Genomic DNA, 13,101 nt, shown 5'->3' on the forward strand with positions numbered 1-13,101 from the left:
GGATCCTACTGCTGAGGTTCAGCCAGTAGTTGTTGGCACAGCGTCTGGCAGTCGTTTGAGCCGCACTGCGGGCAGCTATCAGAGCCCTTCATGATCCTGTACTTGGGACTTGCTTGTACTTCAGCAACGCCATGTCCTTGGCTTGGAGTATGGGTTCCAATATAGCCAGGTGTTCCTCAAACCAGTCTGTGTTCTGCCTTGTCTGCTTGCCGAAGGTATTGATGGCTACATTGAAGATGGCGTCTCTGATGTACGCTCACTTTGTCTCCACGCTTCCATCTGGTGTGTTGTGTAGGGACTGCTCAAGGCAGTGTTGGAATGATTGAGTGATATCTGGGAGGGAGGTTTTGGCAGAGTTGATGCGTAGATAGCACTTGTGTTTGAGGCGGTGTATCTTGTTGGGGCGTAGTCTGACCTTGCTGGATCCCAGTGAGTGATCGATGTCACAGACTGCACTGCGGTAGCTGCGTGTGATGAGTAGTGAGTTGAGGAGGGCTCGTGGGGTGATGACAAGGTCCAGTTGGTGCCAATTAAGAGACCTTGGATGTCTCCATGATACTTTATGGCATGGTTTTATGAGAAAAAATGAGTTTGTGATACAGAGATTGTGGTATGAGCAGAGCTCCAGTAGTCTTTGGCCACTGGCATTCATCTTCCGATGCTGTGATAGCCAAGGCACAGGGGTCACACGTCGTGGTCAGCCCCAACCCTTCAATTGAAGTCTCCCAACAGAAGCATGTGCTCAGAGCTGGGGATGTTGCGAATAATATTGTGAAGCTCTTCATAGAACTGGTCATGAATCTCCGGAGGTGAGTAGAGTGTTGGGGCGTAGATACTCAGGATGTTTACATGGCCAGAAGCAGTGAGCAGTCTCATGAGCAGAATCCGCTCGGAGCCTGCGGTTGGTGGTTCTATCATGCCGAGGAGTGTGTTTTTGACGGCGAACCCAACAAACATGTTGCCTTGGTTCGTTCTGCTGTTTGCCTTGCCAGTAGGAAGTGTAGTCACTCTCTCGTAGTGAGCCACTGCCAGCAAGCCGGGTCTCCTGCAGCGCTGCAATATCCACGTGGAGTCTCGCCAGCTCCCTGTCGATAACTGCAGTCTTGCGGATGTCCTCAATCTGCAATAGATCTTCGGAGAGTCCAGAAGACATTGCACGTGCATTCCAGCTTGCAAAATGAATGGCTGGTACCTTCTTTCCTTTTGTTTTGCCTTTGTCTGGTGCAGGTGTTGCAGGCCACGTGTCTGGTGATGAACCATAAGCTCCAAGCACCCATTGGAGCAGGTGAGCTGTGGCGGGAAAGCACCTTATTGGCCGGGGGCTGCCCAGCTTGAGGCGGGCGCTATCCATTGGGGTGCAATGAATCCTCCCACCGACGATGGCAACCCGTGGCGCCCATTTTTAACGCCAATCCAAAGTGAGCTTATAACTCGTGACTGCTGCCATCCGTGTTTCTTGGCCACGATTAGGTGGCCGAGGAGGAGTGTCTTCTCCCTCTCCCCATGTTTGCACCTCTTGTTGGCGCAAAGCCCGGGCAGGTTACTCTGGAAATCCTGGGTTGCTCATGCATCAGGATCCCCCCCCCCTCGACCTTGCTGGTGAGGTCCAAAGGAGTGCGTAGCACGACGTTTGGTACCAGTTTGGCTGCAGGGTGTGCCGGGAATGTGCCGCTGTTCATCACAAAACCACTTAAGGGGCCCCACTTCTGATTTTCTGTTGGGGTTTACTCCCTTAGCCATTGACTCTCCCGAGACACTCACAAGGCAGTGAGAGTTGTCGGACTAGCGCTCAAAGATCCACGAGAACGGGCCGGCAACCCGCTTGCTATACTGCTTCCCGCAAACACATCTCTGCTCCCGCCACCATCGACACCGGGGCTGTCACAGAGATAATCCCCGCACAGTCCACCAACCCCCCCCCACCACCGCCGCCATTGAGTCATTCTTCACAATGCGATGTGATATTAAAATATAAAAAATACCGAGTTGCCCATTTTCGCGAAATAAGTTTCCCTGAAGCTTGCGAGTGCATTTCACATTTTTTATCCTCTTGCTTCTGTGCTTTGATGTACAGTACTTCCAGTGTGAATAAAGATAACTTCAGAGTTATCCAACTGCAGTCCACACATCATCATAATAATCCGTAGGTCTTCCAACCATTGCAACTTCGAAATCTAAAGCACATAAGCTCATGCTGTCAAGCCATCCAAAAATCTGCATGACAAAGCACTACTTTAATGGGTAATAGTGATAAAAAAAACTTTAATTACTGCATCATTGCGAACGTTCATTTTTGTTATTTCATAAAGCAATTTGGCTGTACATAAATAAATAAAAATTACAAAAATTTGCAAAGATATTCCTAATTGGACGGTACGATTATGATGGATCTTAAAGCAAAGTGTCGCCAATTTGCGGCAAACCCTCTACACTTCTCTTCTCATCAGCAGGGCCACCCAAAGATTCCCGGAGGCCCGGGGCAGAATGCCGCGTGGGAGCCCCTTATCCCACCCTCTGTAGTCCCCGCTGTGGGGCCGCACGTACGTTGAACTTCTTTCGCGCCATACGTAGCCAACCGTGCTAATCAGAGGGCCCCAGGCGAACGCTTTGGGACGTGTGTGCGCGCTACCTTCCACGTGGCGGCGTTGTGCCGGAAGTACGCAAATCTCCGGGTGAACCAGTTGTAGATCTCATTGAGGGTGAGCTGCTTGTCCGGAGATTCTACGATGGCCTATGGAAAGACGGGGGCGGGGGGGGAGGCGGGAGGAGGAGGTAGAGGAGGAGTAGGGAGGAGGAGGAGGGAAGAGCGAGGCGAGAAGGGAAAGGCAGGCGCGCCGCGCGCGTGCCGCGTTTTTACCTCTCAACGCCTTCACCACGGCGCTCAACATCGCGCGAACGTAAAGGGCACATCAAAAATTCATAATCACTGTCTCATTATTACATTCCGGGGAGGCAGACTCGCACTTAATAACGGCGCCCGTAATGACCCGAGTGCATTTGAGAAGGCCCGGATAGAGCGAGCCATCACAACTCATTGTTTTTAAGTGTCTGCTTTTACCCACAAACGCGTTTCAAAGAGCAAAATTTGCATATGCGGGCGATACGCACCTGCCTGATTAGGGACGCGTACGTGAAGGGCGGCCGGACCTCGGCATTCTGGTAGAACTCCTGGTTCTGTGCGAGCTCTGTTGCGACAATCACATGCAGCGTGGCTGCGAAACACCATCCCGATTGTACACACAGAAACCGTGGCTGAGCACACAGGGCACAGGAGAACAGTGGTCGCGCGCGCAGGAACCGCGGTGCTGCTCTCGCGTTCGGTGATGATGGGTCGTGACGACGAGACCCATTGTGTGTAAAGATGATGGTGATGATGAAGTCCATTGTATGTAAAGATGATGATGGTGATGGTGAGATCCATTCTATGCCAAGATTATAATGATGGTGGCGATGATATCCATTGTTTCTCATTATGATGGTGGTGACGATGAGATCCATTGTGCGCAAAGAATTAAAAAAGTATGTCTTGATGATCAACATGGTAACAGACTTTGATGATGAGAATTCATTTATGGTTCCATTAAATGTTAGGTTTCCATGATTTTGATGTTTTATTCATTTTTCTCACCAATATATCTTATGATCACAGTAATAGCCATTATATGATCGTCATGATTATGATGGAAAATGCAATTATATGATGACGATCGAGATTACATTTTGTTTTAAATCACTACACATTTTTAAAAGTATGAATCCCATTTCAATTAACCATTGGTTTAGAACTATATATTTTATCAGTAAAAAAGAAATCCTTCCACAGTATATACACATTAATTCGTAGCAAATGCTTAATATATATGTATGCATTTATGCGTGAACAAGGCAAATCTTTCACCGACATGGTAAACAATGACAACAGCGCGTGTTTTCGTTCAAGATTTTTTTTTTACGAAAAAACATGCATACGGCACGTTATCATTTCAAATGCCTAATTGCAACGCAACGTAATGTGACACGGTGTTTACAATTGCGCCTAATTAGCGCAAATAAATACGAGCGTGCGGGCACGTTGTTCGGCACACGGTCTCGCGCACGATGGCGCAGCCGACAGTGCCACATCGGAGGTGGTGCCCCTCCACCCCTTCTTGGCTTTGCGGTGCCGAGGGCAGCGGTTAAACCGATCGCGGTCGCCTTCGTGAGCAACACGGGGTGGTCAAGCCGATCGGCATCGCCTTCGTGCGCGACACGGGGCGGTTAAACCGATTGCCGTGGCCGCGACTCGCCACCGTCGTTTGTTCGTCTCCGAGCGAGAGCTCGAAACGGTGAACAGATTACGTCTCAAAGCGGCTCGGAGGGTTGACGCGAGCGAGCGCTCGTTGTTTGCGCGATGTTTGCTCTTTTGTACGGTGGTCTTCTTCGGATCGATGCCGGATCAGTTGGCGCGAACCCTGGCCCGACGCTAAAGTCACCCCAGTATGCGCTTTGAATTCTCTCGCGTGCGGCTATGCGGTCGGACGTGGGACAACATCGTGCGTGTACCGTGTGTGTACTTTGTGTGTCGTGTGTCATGTGTGTGTACCGTGTGTGTACTGTGTATTGGGTGTGTACTGTGTGTGTACTGTGTGTGTTGTGTGTGTCATGTGTGTGTACCGTGTGTGTTGTGTGTGTACTGTGTGTGTACCTTGTGTGTTGTGTGTGTACTGTGTGTGTACTTTGTGTGTCGTGTGTCGTGTGTGTACCGTGTGTGTACCGTGTGTGTACTGTGTGTGTACCGTGTGTGTACCGTGTGTGTACTGTGTGTGTACCGTGTGTGCACTGTGTGTGTACCGTGTGTGTACCGTGTGTGTACTGTGTGTGTACCGTGTGTGTTGTGTGTGTACTGTGTGTGTACCTTGTGTGTACTGTGCGTGTACCGTGTGTGTACTGTGTGTGTACCGTGTGTGTTGTGTGTGTACTGTGTGGACCTTGTGTGTACTGTGTGTGCACCGTGTGTGTTGTGTGTGTACTGTGTGTGTACCTTGTGTGTAATGTTTGTGTACTTTGTGTATTGTGTGTGTACTGTGTGTGTACCTTGTGTGTACTTTGTGTATTGTGTGCACTGTGTGTGTACTGTGTGTGTACCTTGTGTGTACCTTGTGTGTACTGTGTGTACTGTGTGTGTACTGTGTGTGTACCTTGTGTGTACCTTGTGTGTACTGTGTGTACTGTGTGTGTACTGTGTGTACCTTGTGTGTGTACTGTGTGTATACCGTGTGTGTACTGTGTGTGTACTGTGTGTGTACCTTGTGTGTACTGTGTGTGTACTGTGTGTATTGTGTGTGCGCTGTGTGTGTACTGTGTGTATTGTGTGTGCGCTGTGTGTGTACTGTGTGTGTACCTTGTGTGTACTGTATGTACTGTGTGTATTGTGTGTGCGCTGTGTGTGTACTGTGTGTATTGTGTGTGCGCTGTGTGTGTACTGTGTGTGCTGTGTGCATTACTCGGCAGACAGCTGTCTCCCCGTGCTCTTTCGCTTTGCGTGCCCTTGTTTTGGAACGCATCTACCGCATAGAGTGAGGGCAACCTAGGCATGCATATTAACACATTGGCATTCGTGACTGATGTGATATAGTGCAATTAACACATCAGCCGATACAATTATTCTCCGTTGTTACTACACCTTTCGAATGTTGCCAAATCATCTCAGAATCCGAATCTTAATTTATCCTGGAGAAATCTGATGAGCTATGAAGCTCTTTTTCACAAATCTGGAACGTCCCCATCCTCCCCACCCCGAGATCGAGTCAGACTTCGGAAGCTAAGCAGGGTTGAGCCTGTGTAGCGCTTGGATGGGCAACCACCAGGCACACAAATGCCAGGTGCAGGAGGTGTCGTGGGCAGTAGAGGGCAGTGAAGGAACATCCACCGTGTCTTCTGCACTCCCCTCTCTGCCAACCCGCACCCACCAGCGCGGTGAAGTATGCTCAGAAAACCCTCACCGCCCGCAACGGCATTGGGGAGGCCCTCATCCAGCAGTGGATTGACACCCGGGCTGTACGCACGCGCACACACACACACTCTGTCGCGTGCCGTGCCGGCCTTCACAGGTGCTCGCTAACAGCACTTGCCCAAACAGTCTCTTCAAGCTATCTGGGGGATCTTCGTCTTCTGCATATACGGATTATAAGGGGGATGATGTATGTGGGGTGTGGTGGTGCAGCGCTTAGCGATCTGCACTACGAACCAGGCTATTTAAGTAAGTTCGATTGCCAACCATTAATAAAATCAATCATGTGCCTTATACCGATGCTATCAAAATTTACCTGCAAATTATTCCATTTGGATTACACAGGTAGCAACATCGCCCCCGACTGCGGAAGCCCGGCAGGACCGAGGTTCCAACGCAACGGCAAGTGGCATCGAAACCTGTCGTACGCTTCGGCTAAGTTCACTCAGCTTTAAATGAGTGCTGGCTGTGGTGCGTGGAGCATCAGAGCACGAGGGAGACAAAGGCGGCCGAGCAGGGATGTTTGTTATACCACCACCAAAGCGCGTCGTGCTGGCATTAATAGGTGCTTGGTAACAACATTCATCCCAACACGTTTAATAAAGCAAAACGGGGGGGGGGGGGGGGGGGTGGGAGTTTGGATTTGAGGTTTCCGCAGCTCTGATGAGAATGCATTGTCCAGCTGCGTCAGGGTGCCACTGTGAGGGACTTCATCGTTTGTTGCTTTCAGGTCGCCCTGTGCCGCTGTGCGACGTCGCACACGCACACGCAGTCACGCACGCAATCACGCACGCAGTCACGCACGCAGTCACGCACGCAGTCACGCACGCAGTCACGCACGAAGTTGGGCAAGGAGTATACGCACGCACAGTCACGCACGCACACACAGTCACGCACGAAGTTGGGCAAGGAGTATACGCACACACAGTCACGCACGCACGCACAGTCACGCACGCAGTCACGCACGAAGTTGGGCAAGGAGTATACGCACGCACAGTCACGCACGCACACACAGTCATGCACGAAGTTGGGCAAGGAGTATACGCACACAGTCACGCACACACGCACAGTCACGCACGAACACAGCGTAGACACGAACAGGGAGTCGTACCTCTTTGTGTAATCTTCAGAAGTTATTTTTCCGTTTAGTTTCTTGTCCTTCTCCGGCACCTCCGATTAAACTGGGTGGCTACGTACGGCGCGACAGAAGTTCACCATACATACATACGGCAATCCGGTTGTGCGGTGCAATGGTTGGAGCACCACAGTGAAAAGAGTTTGCGTATGTACACACATACAAGTCATCTTTTCTTTTGTGCGCATCGAAATTTGGTGCTCTCCAACACAATGCTACGTCAGTGCCAGAGAAAATCAGCTCCAATGGTTGCCTTCAGCTTTTTCTTTTAATATCTCTCCCTCTTGGCTCCCGCGGACGGATGAGCGTTTTTATCGCGGCCCTCCACGGAGCTCCCGTCGGCAAGCACGTCGCAGCGGCGTGAGTGGCGGGCCAACAGCTCCGGCGGTATCGAGGTTAAGTGTGGTGGGATTCATTTGCAAGTGATGATGGTGGGGTGGGGGAGTGGAAAGAGGCCTTCACGCGTTCACACCTGTCTGGGTCTCCCGCGCTAACGCGCGTTCGGGAACGAAAGCGGGAGAGGCGCCGGGGTAGCTCTGGTGGAGCCGGGCACAGGGTGGGTTACAAAGGCGATGGGATATATTTTTCCACAAGCAGCTGTCAACGTCGCCAACCGCTGCCACGGCTACCGCCATTGGGGGGGATCGTCGTAACCGTTGCTGGCTTTGCGATCGCAACCACCATCACCGGCATCATCATCATCACCACCAAAATCTGCAGGATAATCATCAGTGGTGCAGCAGCAACAGAAGCGCTCTCACCTGATGACACGGGCAGGTTGTACTTGTCCGAGTGGCGCCGGCGAATGGGGCCCATGGCGTGCAGGCCGGGCGTGTGCAGCATGGGGGGGCCCGGCGGGAGCGCCGTGATGACGGACGTGGCGGTCGGGGTGCTGGCCGGGTGAGGCAGCATGCCCTGGGACGGAGACTCGGGGGTGCTCTTGGCCAGAGTGGCGCTCGACACCAGGTTCAGCTGCGGCAAAGACATCGCAAGGCGGGGGGCGTTATCGTTGCGCGCGCGCGTGAGTAAACCCGAGCACGAGCTTGTGCCTCTCTTTTCCACTCGCACAATCGAGCCGTGCCAGCGTGGGTCAGGGAGCACGGCGTTCGCTTTTCCACCGCGCAAGCCGTGGCGGGCAGCCGACGTCGAGACGCGTAAAGGTGACACGGTGACGCTGCGTTCTGTGTTCTATTGACTGACGTCACACACAAGTTGCACGTGTCATTATCCCTGCCCCTAGCGTGGCGAGATGTTAACTACCTCGCCTGCTATGCAGGAGGTCTTGGATTAGATCCCGACGCCTGCTATTTGAAGTTTTCATATTCTCCTCGTGGTCGTGTGGATTTTTCTCCGGATCCTCCAGTTTTTTTCTCCAAATTTTGAAACATGCGTTAAAGAAAATTTGGCTGCTAGAAATTGCCACGTGATAAGCCACTTCGTTGAGCCTTCATTTGTGGTAAGGTTGCTTCTGGAAAAGAGCTACATAGCTGAGTGGACCTTACCTGGTCAAATATTTGTTTAATTTAGATTGTTTGAATTAATCGAAAAATGATTACAGAACCGATCCTGGGCTCTTAAAGTCGACTCACCCATAACTTGATATGTGGTGCAGTGTGTGAACATCATCCCCGGGCAGACAAAGGTGGGAGGGCACTGACAACTTCATATGCTCTGCGAGTGTAGGAGATGATGACCAAACTGTCTTATAAGGCAGGCTCGACTCTGCTGATGATGAGACACTAAATGTCTAAACTGGTCCACAGTATGCTGCTACGTACTAAACCAATGCTTCAGAAAAAAAAAATCACTCCCAGAAGGCCGTGTGGCTGATTGGATGTGTACAAAATGTACCTTTAGAGGTTTTTTTGGAGAGGGCCAGATGTAGGAAGGATGTATAAAGTCAATTGCTAAATGCATGTGGCCAGGTTCTATTCCCAGCCGTGAAAAGCATTCGTGCCACATGGCATCTGAACTTGTCCGGGGACTCTCACCGATCGATTCTGGGGGTGAGTGAATGTGTAAAAGTGCATTTGTTGAGCGAGTCTGTGAATGAGCAGTAGTGCAGTGGTTATGGCCCCGGCGAGCCGAGTTCGATTCCCACTAACGATCAATAACAGTGGCTAATATTTGAACTGGTCCTGGGGCCTCCCCTAGGTCGACATGGGCACTGGGGAGACAAAGGCGCCCAGGCGTGGTGCTGGCCACCCACCCCCGAGTGTGCCCGTGCCGGCCTTCATAGGTACTCGCTAACAGCACTTGTCACAACAGCCTGTTAAAGGCTATACGGGGATCTTTGTTTTTGAATGTGAGTGCGTTTGAGTGTGTATTGAGTGTATGCATGCATGCATGCGAGTGCATATGTGAATGTGTACATAATAGGTGCTTAGTGCTAAAAGCACTTGGTGCCATGCTGTATAGGCTAACTTGAGGTCCATGTATATTGTCTTTATATATGTACTGTGTGTGTGAACAAATATAAACAATTTGGAATGAAGCACATGACCTATTACCCGCAAAGATCTCAGAAAGCTCAACAAAAAATCACATCAAGGGCACCGAACCATTTAAAAAAATGTATTTATATGCGTTGCAGGGTCAGCGCACTGGACTTGCAATCCGGAGATCGCCGGCTCGATCTCCCGGCACGGCAGTTAGTCGATAGGCAAGCGGCCTTTCGACTAACTGCACGATGACGATACAATACACACACGTAGTAGGATAAACATACAAAAACAATAATCACCCATTCGCACATGCGCGCAAGCGTGCGGGGAAATTAAGCGTGGCCAGCGACCAAAATCCCGGGAACCAACCAAGTTTTAGACGAAGATAAATAGAAAATGTGTACGGTTCCCAGAGTGACTTTGGTGACACCACTCAGTGGTGGTGTTGCTAACAGGTTCTTAGCCAGCGGGCTCTCAGGGCTAATTCCAACAAGGGGCTGTCACAGGTAGGCCTTTGATTAGACGAGCGATGCTCGGCGGAAATCTAATGATCACTTGCGCCTCGCAAAGAGATTGCATCCCGGCGCGGGCTGCGCATGCGACATGCATTATTTAACTGTTTCACCCTACAGTCGTCTTCATGAAGGCGTGAAATGAGGGCCCGTTGCTCATTGGTTTCACGGAGACGCTTCCCTCCGTAGCCCGCGCGGGCTACGACGCCGTCCGTCGCAAGAGGCCGGACTTTGCGAGCGGGAAAATAAATATAACAAATGCGATCGCGAGCACTTAAACACGAGGGCGTAATCAATTCACCGAAAATTGTCTGAAGAGGCATTCCGCTTCCGTGCGTGGGTTTGACGAAACGGGAAATTTGAACTCACGCCGCAAGTATCGGGGGGGGGGGGGGGGGTTAATTTGACAACAAAAAAATTATGTCGGAATTGCCGTGCGGCTTTGGCCGCCCGTTCGAGTACGAGAGGGCCCCCCCCCCGCACCTCCTGCAGAACGGGTGCCTTCTGAAACTCGCGAGTCGTGGGATTGAATTACCGCACTCCTCTGCAGTCCGTGGCACCTGCCGTACCGCGTCAAGGTGGGGTGGGGGCAACAGTCGGCACAGCAGCGTCGCGCCGGGGGCTCCGATGCATCGTCGTGCGCGAGCAGACGTCGGGGAGCGCAGAGGGCTTTGTTGTAATCTTTGCCGTCGGTTACGCCACGAACAAACATGTTTGTTCTTTCGCGAGGCGCATTGTTTTGTTCTCCCGTTAATTCTTCTCGGGTTCGACGCGGCGAATGTAATTGATGCACGGACTTCCCGGCGGTCCGCCTTTGTGTGTCCACGAAAGCACATTGGCGAATCTTCGTTAATGTCTGGGGTCGTAGCGGTCTCGCGCACATGCCACCGTGGTTTAAGGTTTAGCCGCCGTGGACTGTTCATCCAGAGGCTGTCGGTTCAATTCCATCTCCCGGGGTGGCAACCGGAATGGTTGGACAAGTTTATTATATCGACCGGCCCGTGTCACGCCTAGCAGAATAAAGGGGTTCCACCGCAGTCGACAGGTCATGTGCAGTGGAGGCAAAGTGTCGGTGTCGCTTCCTCTTTCAAGAAGTCTGGCCAGCATAGTCGACGAATAGGCCCAATACACCCTCTAGCGCCTCCGATTAGCGCGGTCGGCTACGTATGGCGCGAAAGAAGTTCAACAAACGTGCAGAAGAGCTTGTCAGGGATGGATTCTAGGACCACGTCGGTTTTCGCGGTAGGGTCCGCGTGGCTCTCTGCGATGTGTCTCCGTGTCGTGTACTTAGGCACGGTGTCCGACGTTTTTCACCGCGCGCTGGCTGGGAACTTCTTTAGGAATTTAATATTCAGCTCGTTTTAAAACAATGCGGTGGACGTAGCGGCCTCAGCTGGCTGCAGAGGATCACAATCAGAAGTAATTAAAATGTGGAGAAAAGATGAAAATCATTTGATGCGTGCAGCTGTGAGCTCAACAATTGGAGGTGCATCGTTGCACCTATAATAAGACGACTCAACCCTATCATAGCAATGTGGAATTTCTACTGCTGGCTGAGATGTGCAGCCGTTTTGGTAGCAAACCCTTTTTTCATGTTTTAGGTCCCTCCTATATCCTGATTGTACCGAATGATTTAATCACAGCACAGAGCATGTCTACATGGGCTCTTTACCATGTGTTGTCAAACTCTCACTCCAATAGAAATGAGCAAACATTGACAAACTACTCTCATTGCAACCCGGGGCCTGGCCATCAAAAGGTTACAGAACAATGAATTCGGTTTACTGACTCAGACCTTTGAGAAATTGAAATTCTTATTTGAGAATGCAACTTAAACGGTTACTTAAAAGATTACAACAAAGATTAAGGCTTGGCAAGTTTAAATAAATAAGCAGATTACCATTTATTCTTGGGTAATTCATTGCTTTCTATTGTAACTGACCTTTTCCCCACGCTGTAACGCATCGATTATTGCTGGTATACATTTGTGTTGTTCGTATGTGTTGCTGCGGTTAGCGGTCGTGCAGCGGTGAGCGCACTGCGCAGCCAACCCAGCGATCCGGGTTCGATTCCCGCTCACGGTCAACAACAGTAACAGCGATTATCTGAACCGGTCCTGGGCCTCCCCTAGGTAAACTCAGCCTCAAATGAGTACCTGGTGTGGTGTGTAAACATCACCATTAGGGATACAAAGGCGGCCTGGCGTGGTACTGGCCACCTACCCACTCGTGTGCTGTGCCGGCTTTAATAGGTGCTTGCTAACAGCACTTGCCCCAACAGTCTGTTGAAGCTATATGGGTGATCATTGTCTTCGTTCGTACGTACAGAGATATGAATGCTAAGGTCAATCCGGCACACAGCATCCCAGACCATTAGGACCCTGGAGGGCCCTCTCTCTTTCAAGGGGGTGGGGGGGGGGGCATTTAGCGTACCCTTGACACAAACCAGACAGGGTAATAGACACAGGGCTCACCCACGCTTTACCCCACCACGAGCCACCCGCCGCCGTTGTGGTGGGGGGTGATTGGGAGGTAAATGCACGATGGCGAGTCTCATCATCGCTGTTCAGTCCGCGCGACGCGGTATATAACCGTGCACACACGTTGGAAAATTAAAACCATTTTGAGAGCTGCGTTAAACAGAAACACGATGGCAAATCTGGCCGCATTTTTGCACGATAAGGAACGTCTTTGCAGCTGCGAGGCTTCAGCCGACTGGAAAAATTTGACGGCGACCTTTACCCCGTCATTAATTTCAAATGATGGATAATAACACGCGCGCACTCGCCGAGGAATTGCATTAATTATAAAATCATGACAGAATGCAGCTGTGGAGGAAAAGAGAGGCTCGGAGAAAAGAGGGAGGGAGAGAAAATGTGTGCGAGCGAGAGAGAGAGAGGAGAGAGAGAGAGAAAAAAAACGCAGACAGACAGAACGACATGGAGCTAGCTGACCCATGCTGCCAGGCTTAATTTCCAGTTAGGCGCATGCCGAGCGTATTGCTATTATACTGTCTCACGTC

The 13,101-nt window shown here is 51.0% G+C and overlaps 1 protein-coding gene across 12 annotated transcripts in view; it reads right to left on the reverse strand.

Moving 5' to 3' along the window:
- LOC133342575 (forkhead box protein P1-like) overlaps positions 1-13,101 on the reverse strand; it is a 397,236-nt gene that overhangs the window by 51,668 nt on the left and 332,467 nt on the right. For 10 of the 12 annotated variants that reach the window (XM_061551765.1, XM_061551773.1, XM_061551771.1 and 7 more), the window contains 3 exons: positions 7,886-8,096; positions 3,109-3,212; positions 2,630-2,731 (listed from right to left, as the gene is read on the reverse strand). In XM_061551765.1, coding sequence (XP_061407749.1) covers positions 2,630-2,731; positions 3,109-3,212; positions 7,886-8,096 — 417 coding nt within the window. The remainder of the gene's footprint in view (positions 1-2,629; positions 2,732-3,108; positions 3,213-7,885; positions 8,097-13,101) is intronic. The other 2 variants (XM_061551770.1, XM_061551768.1) reach the window with 1 other exon arrangement.

The sequence above is a fragment of the Lethenteron reissneri genome, chromosome 15 (assembly GCF_015708825.2).
Source record: "Lethenteron reissneri isolate LAM-NWPU_2019-01 chromosome 15, ASM1570882v1, whole genome shotgun sequence".
Classification (NCBI taxonomy): domain Eukaryota; kingdom Metazoa; phylum Chordata; class Hyperoartia; order Petromyzontiformes; family Petromyzontidae; genus Lethenteron; species Lethenteron reissneri.